We start from the raw sequence: 17,812 nt of genomic DNA on the forward strand, positions 1-17,812 counted from the left end.
CTCTGGAGATTTGGGGAAGCGTCTCACTTTCTGCTGATGACATTACTGTGCTAGATATTCCCTAAACCTTCGGGCAGAGTATTAACTGCAGAGTCACTGACGCACAGCTGAGCACAGTTCACATGGTGACCAGGGGTTTGCAGCAGGGGAATCCAATGTTCAAGGCCTCTATAGACTGTCTATAAAGCTATTGCCTGGGGATATTTAGGGTCAGAGAGATAAAAATGAAATATGACAAGGTTTAGAAACAAGATAAGCTTCCTATTATGGCGATGCTGCATGGGAGAACCTCATAGCATTGGTTTCTTTCCACCCATCACTTTAAAAATGAGGGAGTTGCAAAATAATCCCTCAAGAACAGCAGTTGTTGGGACTTTTGTGGTTCAAATCCTCCTTGCAGATCAGACATTTGCTTGTATAAGTCATATCTCCATATTCTCAACACTGTACAGAAGATCCCATTGTATTTTCTCTTTATGATGAGCTTGCAGGAGTTTATAGAAGACTGCATTCTCCACAGATATCCCCCAACTGGCCTGCAGGCTTAGCCTTCCCAGCAGCTGCTGCAGTCCAACGGAGTTTAGCAAACAAGTTGCTCAGATGCTGATTTTTATAGCAATTACATTTGAAATATTTACAAATAACTTTTTTTTTTTTAAGCAAGGGCTTCTTCAATGTTTACATAAAAACATTCAAAAGAAATGTGTTTTCCACGTATTGGCTATCCATATATACAGTTGTGTTCAGAATAATAGCAGCGTGTTTAAAGGAGAAGGAAAATCTTTTTGCACTTGTGGATGCCAAATGTTAGGCACCCCTAAGTGATTTACTTACCTGACACCCCAGGCTGGTGCTCCTATCAGCAGAAAACTGCACCGGCCCAGGGTTATAGGTAGTTGTATAATCAGTGTTTGAGAACTGCTGCACATCTGTGTTGTATGGAGTCTACCAACTTCTGGCCCCTGTTACATTCCACAGTTCTTCTGCATTTCTTGCTTTTGCCTCACAAACCGCATTTTTGATGTCACCCCACAAATTTTCTATTGGATTAAGGTCCTGGGATTGGGCCACTGATAACGTCAATCTTGTTGGCCTGGAACCAAGATGTTGCTCATTTACTTGTGTGTTTAGGGTCTTTGCATGTTGAAAGCCCCATTTCAAGGGCATTTCCTTTTAGGCATAAGGCAACATGACCTCTTCAAATATTTTGATTTATTGAAACTGATCCATGATCCCTGGTATGTGATAAATAGGCCCAACACCATAGTATGAGAAACATTCCCATATCATGATACTTGTGCCACCGGCTTCACTGGCTTCATACTGTACTGTGGCTTGAATTCAGTGTTTGGGGGTCGTCTGAAAAACTGTCTGCAGCCCCTAGATCCAAAAAGAACAGTCTTGCTTTCATCAGTCCAAAAAATGTTGCGCCATTTCTCTTTAGGCCAGTAAATGTATAAATTCTAAGCCCTTCAGCGCGTCTTTTTTTTTTTCTAACAATGGGACTTTGCGAGGGCTTCTTGCCGATAGCTTGGCTTCACATAGGCGTCTTCTAATTGTAACAATATCACAGGTAACATTAGATCTTCTTTGATCTTCCTGGAGCTGATCATTGGCTGAGTCTTTGCCATGGCTGTTCTTCCAATTCATACAGGTTTTGGTTACCATTTCAAAGCATTTGAGATCATTTTAGCTGAGCAGTCTTTCATTGAACTCAACACTGCTATTATTTTGAACAAGCCTCAATTAATGATTAAAGGCCACAGACTCGGCAGCATGCATGTCATGACTGTTGGTTTTCTATTACTCTACTACACCTACTAGTAAATTATTTGCCATGTAGAAATATAATTTCTACCACAACAGTGATTGATCAGGTTAGTGAAGTTGGACTGCTTTTATTCTGAACACATCTGTTCATATATAGAAATACTTAGTGAGCTGTTTCTAGAGTTTGAATAAACCTGATTGTACATGATCTGATAAAGAGTATTTCTAAACTGGATATGTCTGTGCTGACCAAGGTGGGGGGAATCTACATGCTCTGCATTAACCTCTATACACCGTGAAAGTTTTTGAAGGCCGGATACAATGGAGCTAATGAAGTCTTGGGGCCATCCCCTGACCTCTGATGCAGTGGTGATCTATGATTCCACCTCACAACCTCATTCTACCCATTTACTTTTCTACAGCACTCTTTCTTCAGCCGACTAACAGAAGACAAGAAGTCTGAAAAGTTCTTTAAAGTTTTTTTTGACCGGATGAAGGTTGCCCAACAAGAGATAAAAGCCACTGTAACCGTAAACACTAGTGATCTAGGGAGCAAGAAGAGAGATGAAGAGCAGTCAGAGAGGGAGACTCCTCACCGTCAAAGAGGTATGACCTAGTTAATACTGATTACCTACTATTTCCCCTACTGGAGATGACCACAGAATTTTCTTTCAGTTCGGGAGCCCAGTGGGCAAATAACAGAGGAGGCCAAAGAGCAGCTTATAGAGGCTTCTGTTGCCACAAAGAAGGCATATAATTCATTCCGTCGGGAGGCCGACCCTGATGATCATTTTTCTTTGGGAGAAGGCGTGATGGCTGTTGCAGAAAAAGGCAGGGATGAACTGGAAATGAGTGCAGTTATTACCATCATGCAGCCTATCCTGCGTTTCTTGCAGCTGCTGTGTGAGAACCATAACAGGGACCTGCAGGTAAAAACCCAATTTCAATTGTCCGATAAAGTTCCAGCAAAAAGATTGCTTGACCCCTGTGGGAGACTACTATTGGGAGTTCCTGTACTGAGGAAGTAATAAAAAGATGGGATTTAAATTTTTTAAAAAAAAGAAATACCCAAGGGGTGGAACAGCACAGGGCTCTAGTGGGAATAATACCACCTTTTGGGATCAAGTTCCACCTTATTGTTCCCTGGCCGTCATACCCATAGTTGTGGCCACCTCTGTAACGAAACAGCAAGTTGCATTTCCTTGCTTTCAGTTTCCACGCAAACATCTGCATTTTGCTTTCCAGCTTTTAAGATCCCAAAACCTGCACCATCCCTAGAAGGCAGTGTGGGTGGGGGACCATATGGAGCTTGAAGTGCATTAAGCATTGGTGGTGTTATTGAATGTATGTATCTTACATTGGAAAAACTAGGTGGATGAAACTAATGCCATAAGAGGAATAGTTGTGTGTGGTTCCTTCTTGTTGCTCTCATTGCCATCTTTTTCCAAACAGAATTTTCTACGCTGTCAAAATAACAAATCCAACTACAATCTAGTGTGTGAGACCCTGCAGTTTTTGGACTGCATTTGTGGTAGCACCACAGGTGGGCTGGGCCTTCTTGGACTCTACATTAATGAGAAGAATGTGGCTCTCATTAACCAGACTCTGGAAAGTCTGACTGAATACTGTCAAGGACCGTGTCATGAGAACCAGGTCAGATATTGGTGTATGAATAAGCAGAAAAGGGAGGAGGTTGTTGTTATGTTTATAATAGGCTCCAAGAGCTTGCTGCAAATCCACGTGTCGTTTTATTTTCTGGGACACTGCTACCCACATTATTATGTAACCAGGTCACACCCCAGGCTGCCTTCATGTATTGTAAGCTTAGAAATCTGGCTGCTTGCACTAGATATTAGGAAATGTTTGGGTGCACCTTTCTACACATGGCTTACATGGGTCAAAACGTGCAAATGATTGTTATGTAATAGGCATGAATGAAGATTTGTTGTGTAGCGTTTGTTGTTCTGAGCTTAAACGTAGTCTTGTTGCATCTTTATAAGGTTTAATGTTTCAGAGAGTTGATCGTGTCCCTCACCAGTCCATTGATCTCTTGTTATATCCCTCCCACAGAATTGTATAGCAACTCATGAGTCCAATGGCATTGACATAATCACTGCTCTCATCCTGAATGATATCAACCCTCTGGGGCGAAAGAGAATGGACCTGGTTCTGGAGCTCAAGGTTTGTCGGTTCATTTAAACTAAACACATACCTGTCTAGTTAACGCAGCCCATACCTTTCTAGTTAAGGCAACCCGTACCTGTCTAGGTAAGGCAACCCGTACCGGTCTAGGTAAGGCAACCCGTACCGGTCTAGGTAAGGCAACCCGTACCGGTCTAGGTAAGGCAACCCGTACCGGTCTAGGTAAGGCAACCCGTACCGGTCTAGGTAAGGCAACCCGTACCGGTCTAGGTAAGGCAACCCGTACCGGTCTAGGTAAGGCAACCCGTACCGGTCTAGGTAAGGCAACCCGTACCGGTCTAGGTAAGGCAACCCGTACCGGTCTAGGTAAGGCAACCCGTACCGGTCTAGGTAAGGCAACCCGTACCGGTCTAGGTAAGGCAACCCGTACCGGTCTAGTTAAACCGCAACATCTGCTCATCAGGCATCACATCTGCGTCTGGGGAAACTTCTTTGAATGATTGAATATGGTTTCAAAAGTTGGCTTTAAAAGTGTTTTTTTAGCAGGCTGGGGGGTGGGCATGCAGTGCTGCTTTATACCTCTGTGCACTAAACAGAATACAACCTAAACAAGAGAGAAACTGCTTTACCATTACTCCTTCAGATACAGGTATGGGACCTGTTATGCAGAATGCTCAGGATGTGAGGTTTTCCAGATAAATGGTCTTTCTGCAATTTGCATCACCATACTTTCAGTCTGCCAAAATATTATTTTAACATTAAATAAACCCAATGGGATTGGTTTGCCTTCCATAAAGATATAATTATGTCTTTGTTGGAATCATGTACAATGTACTGTTTTATTACAGAGAAAAGGGAAATATGTTTCAACATTTTGAAATATTTGGTTAAAATGGACTCTCTGCTAGATGACCTTACCGTAATTCAGAGCACTCTGAATAACTGATCCCATACCTTTTACTACTTTTCACAACTATCATATGTCTAACTTTAATAAATCACTGCAAGAAATAAGCCAATGAAATACCTGCATTAGAGATATTGTATGTTTAACCCCTGTAGCATTGCAGGGAGCCTTCCATATTACAGTTTCCCAGTAGTTAAATCACTCAGCAGTAGACTGAATAATAGAGGATATACTGCAATGTGTTGCAGGCTTTGACACTAAATTATATTGGAACATTTATTTCAGGAAAAATGTGACCCTTGTGGATTTCAGTTAGGGTCTTACAGCTTTCTGCCTTCAGTGGCTAATTTTAGAAATAAAGTTGCCAGCAATTCTATCACCTCAGTGATGATATCAGTGGAGAACTGCAAACCAAGTGTATGAAGTTTAACCATGCATTTCACTTCCCGAACCCAGTGTTAAGCAGAAGTAGCAGCCTTAAAGGAGAACTAAACCCTAAATAAATATGGCTAAAAAGGCCATATTTTATATACTGAACTTATTGCACCAGCCTAAAGTTTCAGCTTGTCAATAGCAGCAATGATCCAGGACTTCAAACTTGTCACCATCTTGGAAAGTGTCTGAGACACTCACATGCTCAGTGGGCTCTGAGCAGCTGTTGAGAAGCTAAGAAAAGAAGATGGGGAGCTACTGGGGCATCTTTGGACACACAGATCTTTACTGCTAAAGGGCTGTGGTTGCCTAGGGCTGGTACTGAAGCACAAAACATAATGTACAACATTCCTAGCTACTACTTTAGTTAAGCTTAAGTTCTCCTTTAAATACAGTACAAGTATGGGACCTGTTATCCAGAATGCTTGGGACCTGGGGGTTTCTGGATAGCAGAATTTTCTCTAATTTGGATCTTCATGCATTGGGGGGGCAGATTTATTAAGGGTCAGATGAAAATTCGAACTTTTTTTTTTTTTTTTAGTCAAAACACTCAAATTCTAATTGTGAATTTTCCAAACTCGATTCGAGATTGAATTCGAAATTGAATTTCGAGATTTATTGTACTCTGGCCCTTTAAGAACTCAAATTCAACTATTCACCACCTAATACCTGCCGAATTACTGTATAAATAAATGGGAGAGGTCCAGGGATCAATTTAGTAATGTTTGTAGCCCTCCTGACATTCGAATTTTTCTTCCGAAAATAAAAGAAACTCGAAACAAGTTTTTATAATTTGAATAGAATTTTGTTTAAAAAAATCGGTTATTAATAAATTTCGACTAGTCGAATTTATGGGAGTTTAATAAAAAACGGACATGAAATTCGACCCTTGATAAACGTGCCTCTAAGTAAACCCAATAGGCTGGTTTTGCTTCCAATAAGGATTAGTTATATCTTAGTTTGGATCAAGGACAAGCTACTGCTTATTATTATTATTATTATTATATAGGAAAAGGAAATATTTTTTTTTTAAAATTGATTATTTGGATAAAATTGAGTCTATGGGAGATGTTCTTTCTGTAATTCAGAGGTTTCTGGTGAGTCGATCCCATACCTGTAATAATAGGACTGACATATTTTGGCAATTGCGACCTATGTCAACCTAAGACAAACTTGCAGCTCTCGGTAGATGATGGGCTATCAAAGTGAATAACCGTTCTGTCTAGTTAAAGCAAACCATAGTTTGTCTAGTCAAGCTACAGTTTTAAAGTTCTACAGTAAAGTTTTTAATATTAAACATTATCTCTTCCTACTTGCCAAATATATTCTTTTTATATATTTCCACCTAGAGCAGGGGTCTCCAACCTTTTTCACTCGTGAGCAACATTCAGATGTAAAAAGAGTTGGGGAGCAACACTAGCTTGTAAAATGTTCCTGGGAGGTGCCAAATAAGGGCTGTGATTGGCTATTGGTAGCCCCTATGCGGATTGGCAGCCTACAGGAGGCTCCCTTTGGCATTATCTGTTTTTTACAACCAAAACTTGCCTCCAAGCCTGAAATTCAAAAATAAGCACCTGTTTTGAGGCCACTGAGAGCAACATACAAGGAGTTGGGGAGGAACATGTTGCTCACGAGCTACTGGCTGGGGATCACTGACCTAGAGTATGTTGGAATTTGAATTTTGAGGAACAATGTCCACTTCCTTTCTTGAAGTCTTGGCTTGATTGAATACTATGTGTAGGCTGCAGAATATTAAGAGCTGTTGTAAATATTTTCTGACCCACAGAATAATGCTTCAAAGCTGCTCCTTGCCATCATGGAAAGTCGGCACGACAGCGAGAACGCAGAACGGATCCTATACAATATGAGGCCAAAGGAACTGGTTGGTTGTGCACCAGAAAACTGGATCCATGTTGTTCCTAATCCTAGTAGACCCAGACACCATTTACAGAACTCACTCCAACCCCAATTATATCTTTCTCTGTGCATCACCTGTTTGTTTTTTTTTTCATTGCATCCCTCTGTGTTTTTAACAGGTGGAGGTGATAAAGAAAGCCTATCTGCAGGGAGAGGTAGAGTTTGAGGATGGTGAGAGTGGGGAGGATTATGCTGCCTCACCCCGAAATGTGGGGCATAATATTTATATCCTGGCACACCAGGTGGGCTTGTTATATAATAAATTGAGGTTGTGTCTATTGCATAATGCCAGAACTATGTGTGTGGTGCCCTTCCCATGAACAGTGTCCCAGATTCTTGCAGCTGTGTGTGTGCGTGCCAGGTTTTTACACGTGTGCAACAGTGGAAACCTGCTATTCTCAATAAAAGCCTCTAATCACAGTCTTGATTTATTACCTGTGGTGTAAAGTAAATGCATTTGTCTGGTATGAACTTCTGGCTTCTGTACAGTCCCACGTGTTTCAGTATCATGTACTGGGGAAGCGGAGGGGTGTATGCTGTTGTCATGCTTTGGGGCAATGATTCATAACTTTTGAATGAGGTCTAGTAACGCATAGCAACCAAGTAGCAGGTAGCATTTACTATTCACTAGTTTGAATGGAAGGCTTTTATTACTAGAAGTCGTGCAGAGATTCTGACTTTTCTTTATATTACTCTCAAAGCCATTGCTCTTGCGGCGTTTGCATGTTAATTTTAAATTTTTGCAGTATCTGGCTAATCCCTGAGTTTCCTACACAGCTTGCACGGCACAACAAGGAATTGCAACATATGCTTAAACCTGGAGTGCAAACAGGGGAGGGAGATGAGGCGCTCGAGTTCTATGCCAAGCATACTGCACAGATTGAGGTGAGGGAGATCATACATTTCAGAATCTAAAAGTGGGTGTGATGGACCCTGCTTTTACACAGTCAAGTATGCACGACATGATTGTCTTGCCTTGCACTGCACGAAATGCTGTGAGCTGTCCAAAGGAGCAGCAGCAGTATGCATGGGTGCAAGAAATGCAGACCAAACAATATGTACTGTATGAGAGGACAGTGTATGAAACAAAATTAATGTAACATTGCACCTATAACTAGTGATGGGCGAATCTGTCCCGTTTCGCTGCAAAATTCATGAAACATTGAAAAGATTTGAGAAATGCATTGTCTATTCAATGGGCGTCAAAATCATTTTGATGCGCGACAATTTTGACATGAGCTACAATTAATATACACACGACTAGTTTGTACAAATGCATTAAAGTCAGTGGCGTCCAAATAATTTTTGACACGCGACAATTTTCATTTTTTTTTCGCCGTGGCAAATTTTTCGCCACAAATTCATGCCTGGCGAATGAATTTGCCCATCACTACCTATAACCTTGGCAACCAATCAGATGTAAGCTTTTATTCATCTGTGTGTCTTTAGAAAAGCATCTAGTTACCACGATCCATGCCCATTAGTGATGTGCGGGCCGACCTGATACCCGTGGGTTTACCCGATGTTCGGGCCAACCTCGCACGCTCCTTTCCATGACCTTACAAATGCAGACTTCCGATTTGAGATTTTATAGATGCACGCCTCTCACCCGCTCATTTTGTCATGCCATTGGTGGGTCTATAAAAGAGACCCGGAAGTCGGACGGATGCGGGTGGTGGGAGGTTGAGTTGCGATCAAGTGTGGGTCAGGAAAAACCCGACCTGCACATCACTGATAGCCATGTTATTGCATAACCCCTGTTAGTGTTTGGTTACACTTAGAGGCACATTTATCAGTGGTCTAATTTCGAAATCATGTGAGTTTTATAACTTCCCTAAACTCCCATAAATTCAAAATTTAATAAAAAAAAAAATCGAATTTTACAAACTCACATGGATTAAATCGGCCCGAAAACTTGAATAGAATTTGATTCAAATGTTAAAAACTGTATTCGGGTTTATCCTCCTAAAAAAAAAAAAAACCTTAAATGTCAGGAAGGCTGCAAACAACTCCAAATTTGATTGTGGCAAATATTCGAATTCAAGTTCTTAATTTTCTAATTTTTTTAAAAAAACTAATCAAATTTGAATAACTTCCTAATTGGTTTTGACCATTAAAAAATGCGAAAATTCTAATTTCAAATTAACATTTTTATATCAAATTAGAATTTTTCATTTGACCGTTGATAAATCTGCCCCTACATGGAGGAAACTGACAATTGGCTTTTTCCACCTCTGAAATTTTAGATTGTGCGTCTGGACCGTACCATGGAGCAGATAGTGTTCCCCGTGCCAAGTATCTGCGAGTTTCTTACCAAAGAGTCCAAGCTGCGTATTTATTACACGACTGAGAGGGATGAACAAGGTAGCAAAATCCACGACTTCTTCCAGCGTTCTGAGGATTTGTTCAATGAGATGAACTGGCAGAAGAAGCTGAGAGGTGGGTGGAATTGTATTGCCTACAATATAAGCAGGTTATAATGTTTATCTTGGTTTATGGAGGCTGATTATCAAAGGTTGAATTTCCATGTTAACAAATTAAACACTTTTCTCCCTCCAAAATAAATTTCACATTTTCTTGCTGAATGAATTTGAGAGCTCTAACCTACAAACACTCAAGTTTGTTTAAATGGAATTTCTCTTGCTGCTTTACCATTAAACTCTAGGGGAAACGTGTGCAGTTTACTCGAGAGAATTCAAGGGACAAGCTGATGAATATTCAAGAACAAAAAACTGAAATGTTTTAGCAGTATGGCTTTTTCGAGGAATAGTCTAGACTTTTTGACATTTTGATAAATCTGCCCTGAGGTTTTTAGTATAATGATCAAGGGGTTTGCTTGTCTGGCTGGAAATGTCTCCCAACATTAAATTGTGTTGCTTTTAACATTGAAGCCTTTATGGCCTGTCAATCATATCTTGCAGCGCAGCAGGTTCTGTACTGGTGCTCTAGGAACATGACCTTCTGGAGCAGCATCTCCTTCAATTTGGCTGTTCTAATGAATCTGCTCGTTGCTTTCTTCTATCCATTTGTTAATGTGCATGGAGGTTAGTGAATATACTGATTGTCCTTTCTGTACCTTGAATGACTTAAAGGGATTCTGTCATGATTTTTATGGTGTAGTTTTTATTTCTAAAACACAGCAAATAATTCACACTCCCATATTAAGGGGGTTATTTATCAAGATCCGAATTTCTCAGTATTAGAAATCCAACCAACTCCGAATGCGCGAATGAACCTTTATTTAAGAAGAAAAAAGCCCAAAAAAATAGGGTTGTAGTTTTTCTTTTCCTCTGAAAACTACTAATTATTCGAGGTTCGGATATTCGGACCTTGATAGATAACCCCCAAAATGTCATTCCTGAGCCAGCAAGTGTATTTTTTTTTATTCAATTGTAATATTAGTGTGTATGCGGCTATCTCAGGTCATTTTGCCTGGTCATGTGCTTTCAGAAAGAGCCAGCACTTTAGGATGGAACTGCTTTCTGGCAGGCTGTGGTTTCTCCTACTCAATGTAACTGAATGTATCACAGTGGATTTTACTATTGAGTGCTGTTCTTAGATCTGCCAGGGAGCTGCTATCTGATTACCTTCCCATTGTTCTGCTGTTAGGCTGCTGGGAGGGGGGGAGGCGAGGGGGTGATATCACTCCAACTTGCAGTACAGCAGTAAAGAGTTTTGATTGAAGTTTATCAGAGCACAAGTCACATGACTGGGGGCAGCTGGGAAACTCACAATATGTCTAGTCCCATGTCAGACTTCAAAATTAAATTAAAAAAAAAAATCTGTTTGCTCTTTTGAGAAAAAGATTTTAGTGGAGAATTCTGCTGGAGCAGCTATTAACTGATGCCTTTTGAAGCAAAAAACCATGACAGTATCCCTTTAAGATTCTGTTTTTACAGCTGTGAATTCTTCACTAGAGTCACTACCAAATATCTCAACTGTCATTTTTCTTTTAGGGACACTGGACTCCCGTCTCTCTGGCTTGCTTTGGACAGCTATGTTGGTATCGTTGGCCATTGTCATCGTCCTTCCAAAACCACACGGAATAAGAGCTCTAATTGCCTCTACCATCCTACGCCTTATCTTCTCCATTGGTCTGCAGCCCACTCTCTTCTTGTTAGGAGCTTTTAACGTGAGTTCTTTCAACTCCGCAGGATTCCAAATGTACTTGATTCATGGAAGGTGTAGTTTAACACTGTGAGGCAAAATATTTGCTGCTGTTGTGAGTAACTGATTCACTTGTTTTAAATTCAGATGGTTTGTTTAGGTTATATCCAGTTAAATTGCTCTGCTGGGGAATGGCTGTTTATACTTAATTAAAAAAAAAAAAGTAAATTAAAATAAAATAGCTCTGTGCAGGATGTGAAGTTTTTAATGCAAAGGTAGCACTTAAAACCTGTGTTTTAAAATGTAACAGTTCTATAAAACCAATGTTTTGTTTCATGCCTTCTCTATTGCAAAGCCTATGTTGTGTCAATGTGTACAAAAACCATTGTTTGCATGCTATATGTGCAAAATAAATGTGTATTTGTCACCCACATTCTTAGGTCTGCAATAAGATAATCTTCTTGACAAGCTTTGTGGGGAATCGTGGCACATTTACTAGAGGATATGGAGCGATGGTCCTGGATGTTGAGTTTTTGTATCACCTTCTTTATCTGCTGATCTGTGCCATGGGTGTATTTGTGCATGAATTCTTCTACAGTCTCTTGGTAAGATCCTCTAACAAGTCACTAAAAACTTAGCTGTCCTTTTGAAATGGATAAAGACAGATGGATAAAGTGCTTGTTTCCTTATAGCTCTTTGATCTAGTCTACCGGGAGGAAACTCTACTCAATGTAATAAAGAGTGTAACAAGAAATGGACGTTCCATCATCCTCACAGCAGTATTGGCTTTAATCCTGGTCTACCTTTTCTCCATCGTTGGTTATCTTTTCTTCAAGGATGACTTCATACTGGAAGTAGATAGGCTGCAGAATGAAACCATTTTCACAGGTGAGCAAATGTCCTTGTAGTTGCCATCTACACATTTTAAGATCCCCTTATCTCAGTGATGGTTTGTTTTCCAGAGAATGGAGGCACCATGACGTCAGAGCTTTTGTATCCAGAGGTTTGTCGGGTGGGATCTGACACCAACTGTACCCATGGTAAGCTCTGACGCCTATTATAATGCGTGGGATATTATGGGGATAGTACTTGAAATATCTGATTTTATTGTTTGATCCCCAATCTAAAGAAGAACTGGCCCAGGTCACAGAAGAGGAAGAAGAGGAGAAGGAACACACATGTGAAACGCTGCTGATGTGTATTGTGACTGTGCTGAGCCATGGACTGAGAAGTGGTGGAGGAGTAGGAGATGTGCTCCGTAAACCATCTAAAGAGGTAAATTGTGACTAATTTTCTATTTTGTGTTTATAGCTAAAGGAGCACATGCTGTGACTGCACCAGAGGTATTTTCAGTATAAGCCAAAGTTTTGGGCAACGGTCAACTTGCAGTAGTTTTTTTTTATCCTTGCCTTTGAGGATTCTACCCTCCTGTTTCATTCGCCCTACATCCAACTCTAATAATACTTTCTGTAGACCACTGTACCACTGTACCTTTTCAGGAACCGCTCTTTGCTGCTCGTGTTATCTACGATCTGCTGTTCTTCTTTATGGTGATCATCATCGTGTTGAACCTCATTTTTGGAGTTATCATTGACACGTTTGCTGATCTGAGGAGTGAGAAGCAAAAGAAAGAGGAAGTGTTGAAAACCACTTGCTTCATCTGTGGTAAGTTGTGTGTATGTCCAGAGCTCTCTTTTTATCAGTGTCCTACAAAAACACAGCTTCAAAACACCTGGCACTGCCATTGGGTTTAGTGGGGATAGACTGGAGCATATCAGGTGACTAGTGGCTAAAATCCTATTGTGCTTTTTAGTCCTTAACATTGATCACAATAGAAGGCAACAAATGGCAATTTTTAATGCAGTTTATAAAACCAGTAAAAAATGTGATGGAATCCCATGTGCTGGTATGTTGGTCCTTCCCCAGATCAAATTAACAGCCTTATGTTACTGGTGATGTGTCTTCGTGTCAGCACTTTCAGTGGCCTGAAAGCCAAACTAGAATATTTAAAGTAACAGTTCAGTCTAAAAATAAAAATTGGTTAAATAGATAGGCTTTGCAAAATAAAAACTGTTTTTCAATATAGTTAGGCAAAAATGTAATGTATAAAGGCTGGAGTGAGCGGATGTCGTAACTTATTAGCCAGAACACTACTTCCTGCTTTTCAGCTCTCTAGTTAGTCAGTGACTTAAGGAGGGGCCACATGGGACATAACTGTAAAGTGAGTTTGCAATTGATCCTTAGCATTCAGCTCAGATTCAAGAGTAGGGATGCACCAAATCCAGGATTCGGTTCGGGATTCTGCCTTTTTCAGCAAGATTAGAAACATTTTTTTATTTTTCACAGCCTATCTATTTACCTAGTTTTTATTTTTATACTGAACAATTCCTTTAAAGGGATACTGTCATAGGAAAAAAAAGAAATTTCAAAATGAGTTAATAGTGCTGCTCCAGCAGAATTCTGCACTGAAATCCATTTCTCAAAAGAGCAAACAGATTTTTTTATATTCAATTTTGAAATTTGACATGGGGCTAGACATATTGTCAATTTCCCAGCTGCCCCTGGTCATGTGACTTGTGCTCTGATAAACTTCAGTCACTCTTTACTGCTGTACTGCAAGTTGGAGTGATATCACCCCCTCCCTTCCCCCCTCCCAGCAGCCAAACAAAAGAACAATGGGAAGGTAACCAGATAACAGCTCCCTAACACAAGATAACCGCTTTCTGGTAGATCTAAGAACAGCACTCAATAGTAAAAACCCATGTCCCACTGAGACACATTCAGTTACATTGAGAAAGAAAAACAGCAGCCTGCCAGAAAGCACTTCTCTCCTAAAGTGCAGGGGCAGCTGGGAAATTGACAATGTCTAGCCCCATGTCAGATTTTAAAATTGAATATAAAAAAATCTGTTTGCTCTTTTGAGCTCTTTCTGGAGCAACACTATTAACTGATTCATTTTGAATTTTTTTTTTTCCCATGACAGTATCCCTTTAAGGACTCTCAGCTCACTACACACTATGCATTTTGTGATCTATTTCCTACCAGAGTTCTCACAAATGCTTCGACCACTAAGGTCTTTATTGGGCAAAAAAAATAAATAAAATGGAGTGACTTGGGAATTGGGTCTTCAATGAAAGTAAATTAAATAAAAGTAGAATGTGTGGGCACCACTGGGATGAGTATGATTATCTGCATTCATTTGATCTGCTTATAAGGCAATCCTATATAACTATTTTAAAATTGGTGGTGATTTATTCCACTGTGGGGTCTGCCCGTATGCTAAATGCCATTCTTTGAGTTCAAACTTACCACTGCTTTAATGGTCTTACCTTTTTACTTATGTAGAAATAATATCTCCTTCAGCCAACTGTTTTTATTTATTTTCACTTAGGGCTTGAAAGGGACAAATTTGACAATAAGACAGTAACGTTTGAGGAACACTTTAAGGAAGAACACAACATGTGGCATTATTTGTTTTTCATCGTTCTGGTGAAGGTGAAAGATTCCACAGAATACACGGGACCAGAGAGCTATGTAGCCGAGATGATTAAGGTGAGGACTGGAAAATATCAGAGGGATCAGCATAATATTAAAAATGGTACCCTTGTAACAGGCCTTCTTGACCCATAAACCATAACATGATACAGGTATAGGATCCCTTATCCAGAAACCTGATATCCAGAAAGCTCCGAATTACGGAATGGCTGTCTCCCATAGACTCCATTTTATCCAATTAATCCAAATTTTTAAAAATGATTTCCTTTTTCTCTGTAATAATAAAACAGTAGCTTGTACTTGATCCCAACTAAGATACAATTACTCCTTATTGGAAGCAAAACCAGCCTATTGGGTTTATTTAATGTTTAAATGAATTTCTAGTAGACTTAAGGCATGAAGGCCCAAATTACGGAAAGATCCGTTATTTGGAAACCCCCAGGTCCCGAGCATTCTGGATAACAGGTCCCATACCTGTATATTTAGAAGCAAGACGAGCAACGTTGCCGTTGGTTTTCATTGTTTTTTTTTTTTTTGTTTTTTTTTTTAACTATTTGCGTTCCTCTTCTGAATCACTCCAGCTTTTAAATGGGGGTCACAGACCACGGCAGCAAAAAACGATTTCTTTATGATGCTACAACATTATAGTTTCTGTAATTTATTAATTCTCATTCTACGCAGGCCCCAGTTTCACGACTTGATTCTACATGTGAAGCCATAGCAATCGCTAGGGACATCTCTAATTTAGGTCATGGCAGAAGTAGGGATGCACTGAATCCAGGATTCGGTTTGGGATTCGGCCTTTTTCAGCAGGATTCAGATTCGCCCGAATCCTTCTGCCAGGCCGAATCTGAATCCTAATTTGCATATGCAAATGAGGGGAAGGGAGAGAAATCAAGTGACTTTTTGTCATAAAACAAGGAAGTAAAATGTTTTCCCCTTCCCATGGTTCGGTATTCAGCCAAATCTTTCACAAGGGATTCAGTATATGGCCAAAGGCTAAATAAATACTGGAAGAGTCATCTGCTTCTGAGTTGACCAGTTTGTTCATGTGCCCATGGTTGGGGCACTAGGCTACAGACTACACTGGGAACAAAAATACTCTATAAAGGGATTCTGTCATGATTTTTATGGTGTCGTTTTTTTTTCTAAATTACTCTGTTTACACTGCAAATAACTCACTCTACGATATAAAATTTTATTCCTGAACCAGCAAGTGTATTTTTTGTGTTGTAATATTGGTGTGTAGGTGCATCTCAGGTCATTTTGCCTGGTCATGTGCTTTCAGAAAGAGCCAGCACTGTAGGATGGAACTGCTTTCTGGCAGGCTGTTTCTCCTACTCAATGTAACTGAATGTGTCGCAGTGGGACCTGGATTTTACTATTGAGTGCTGTTCTTAGATCTACCAGGCAGCTGTTATCTTGTTTTAGGGAGCTACTATCTCGTTACCTTCCCATTGTTCTGTTGTTGGGCTTCTGGGGGGGGGGTGATATCACTTCAACTTGCAGTAAAGAGTGACTGAAGTTTATCACAGCACAAATCACATGACTTGGGGCAGCTGGGAAACTGACAATATATCTAGCCCCATGTCAGATTTCAAAATTAAATATAAAAAAATCTGTTTTGAGAAATGTATGTCAGTGCAGAATTCTGCTGGAGCAGCACTATTAAATGATGCATTTTGGGAAAAAAAACTATCCCTTTAAATTGCATCATTTTCCATAATGTAGAAGCACTCATAGTAAAGAAGAATAAATATAACTTGTTCAGTGTTTTAGTACAGGAAATAAGAGCCTCCTGAATTTTTCAGGCAGCAAAAGGTTCAATGCAATCAGGTGAGTGTGCTAGAGCGTCAATCAACTGTGCACCCACCCTAATGTTTATACACTGTTTCTTTCTGATATCCTGGAGACAGGTTTATGGTAGGGTCGGCCCACTCCTTAGGCCTGAGTAGTAATCCTGTTGTCTTACTCATCGAGACTGAAGGGAAGGTTTGTTTGCTCAGGCCTGTGAGTGACAAGAACTGGCGCAGGTAATGTTTGTAGGTATGACATTGATATTTCTCAGGAATCAGGCCAGCCTGTTTCTTATCTGCTTGTGTAGTTTAATGAGGCTGCTCACCTTGAACCATTTTCCAGGGCCTGAAACGCAAAAAATTGAAGACCAAAAGCAAATAATGTCAAAAAATGTACTATTTACATCATAGTTAGTGAATTAAGTAAAGTGTATTTGCCTAATGTGCTTCACCCCAAGCGTGTTTAAAGGAATTCTATCATGATTTTTATGGTGTCGTTTTTATTTCTAAATTACACTGTTTACACTGCATATAAAATTTCATTACTGAAACAAGTGTATTTTTTTAGTTGTAATATTGGTGTGTAGGCGCCATCTCGGGTCGTTTTGCCTTGTCATGTGTTTTCAGAAAGAACCATCACTTTAGGATGGAACTGCTTTCTGGCAGGCTGTTGTTTCTCTTATTCAATGTAACTGAATGTGTCGCAGTGGGACCTGGATTTTACTATTGAGTGTTGTTCTTAGATCTACCAGGGAGCTGTTATCTTGTGTTAGGGAGCTGCTATCTGGTTACCTTCACATTGTTCTGTTGTTAGGCTGCTGGGGGGGGTGGGGAGCACCTGATAAGGGATATTTATATTCGAAACATGTTGTGAGAAAAACATACACTGGAATCGCTGTGGTTCTCCAGAGTTTATTCTTAAGCTGATTCGAAAGTTTTCGTGGCTGGACAGGGCTACTACTCAGTTGGAGATACCCTGAAACACTTGGAGTGAGGGACCACCAAAAATTTATATTGATTTGTGAGGGGGGTGATATCACTCCAACTTGCAGTAAAGAGTGACTGAAGTTTATCAAAGCACAAGTCACATGACTGGGGGCAGCTTAGAAACTGACAATATGTCTAGCCCCATGTCTGGTTTCAAAATTAAATATAAAAAATCTTTTGGCTCTTTTGAGAAACAGATTTCAGTGCAGAATTCTGCTGGATCAGCACTATTTTCAATTAAAGGAGAATTCAACCCATT

At 40.1% G+C, this 17,812-nt stretch overlaps 1 protein-coding gene across 8 annotated transcripts in view; it reads left to right on the forward strand.

Annotated features, from left to right (window-relative positions):
* itpr1.S (inositol 1,4,5-trisphosphate receptor type 1 S homeolog) overlaps positions 1–17,812 on the forward strand; it is a 136,702-nt gene that overhangs the window by 112,933 nt on the left and 5,957 nt on the right. For 7 of the 8 annotated variants that reach the window (XM_041591267.1, XM_041591269.1, XM_041591266.1 and 4 more), the window contains 16 exon segments: positions 2,193–2,376; positions 2,446–2,699; positions 3,223–3,423; positions 3,841–3,951; positions 7,038–7,133; positions 7,288–7,410; positions 7,946–8,053; positions 9,415–9,607; positions 10,090–10,212; positions 11,125–11,300; positions 11,716–11,880; positions 11,968–12,163; positions 12,238–12,315; positions 12,405–12,550; positions 12,775–12,940; positions 14,667–14,827. In XM_041591267.1, coding sequence (XP_041447201.1) covers positions 2,193–2,376; positions 2,446–2,699; positions 3,223–3,423; positions 3,841–3,951; positions 7,038–7,133; positions 7,288–7,410; positions 7,946–8,053; positions 9,415–9,607; positions 10,090–10,212; positions 11,125–11,300; positions 11,716–11,880; positions 11,968–12,163; positions 12,238–12,315; positions 12,405–12,550; positions 12,775–12,940; positions 14,667–14,827 — 2,481 coding nt within the window. 8 annotated transcript variants of the gene reach the window in all.

Source organism: Xenopus laevis, chromosome 4S (assembly GCF_017654675.1).
Source record: "Xenopus laevis strain J_2021 chromosome 4S, Xenopus_laevis_v10.1, whole genome shotgun sequence".
Lineage (NCBI taxonomy): Eukaryota > Metazoa > Chordata > Amphibia > Anura > Pipidae > Xenopus > Xenopus laevis.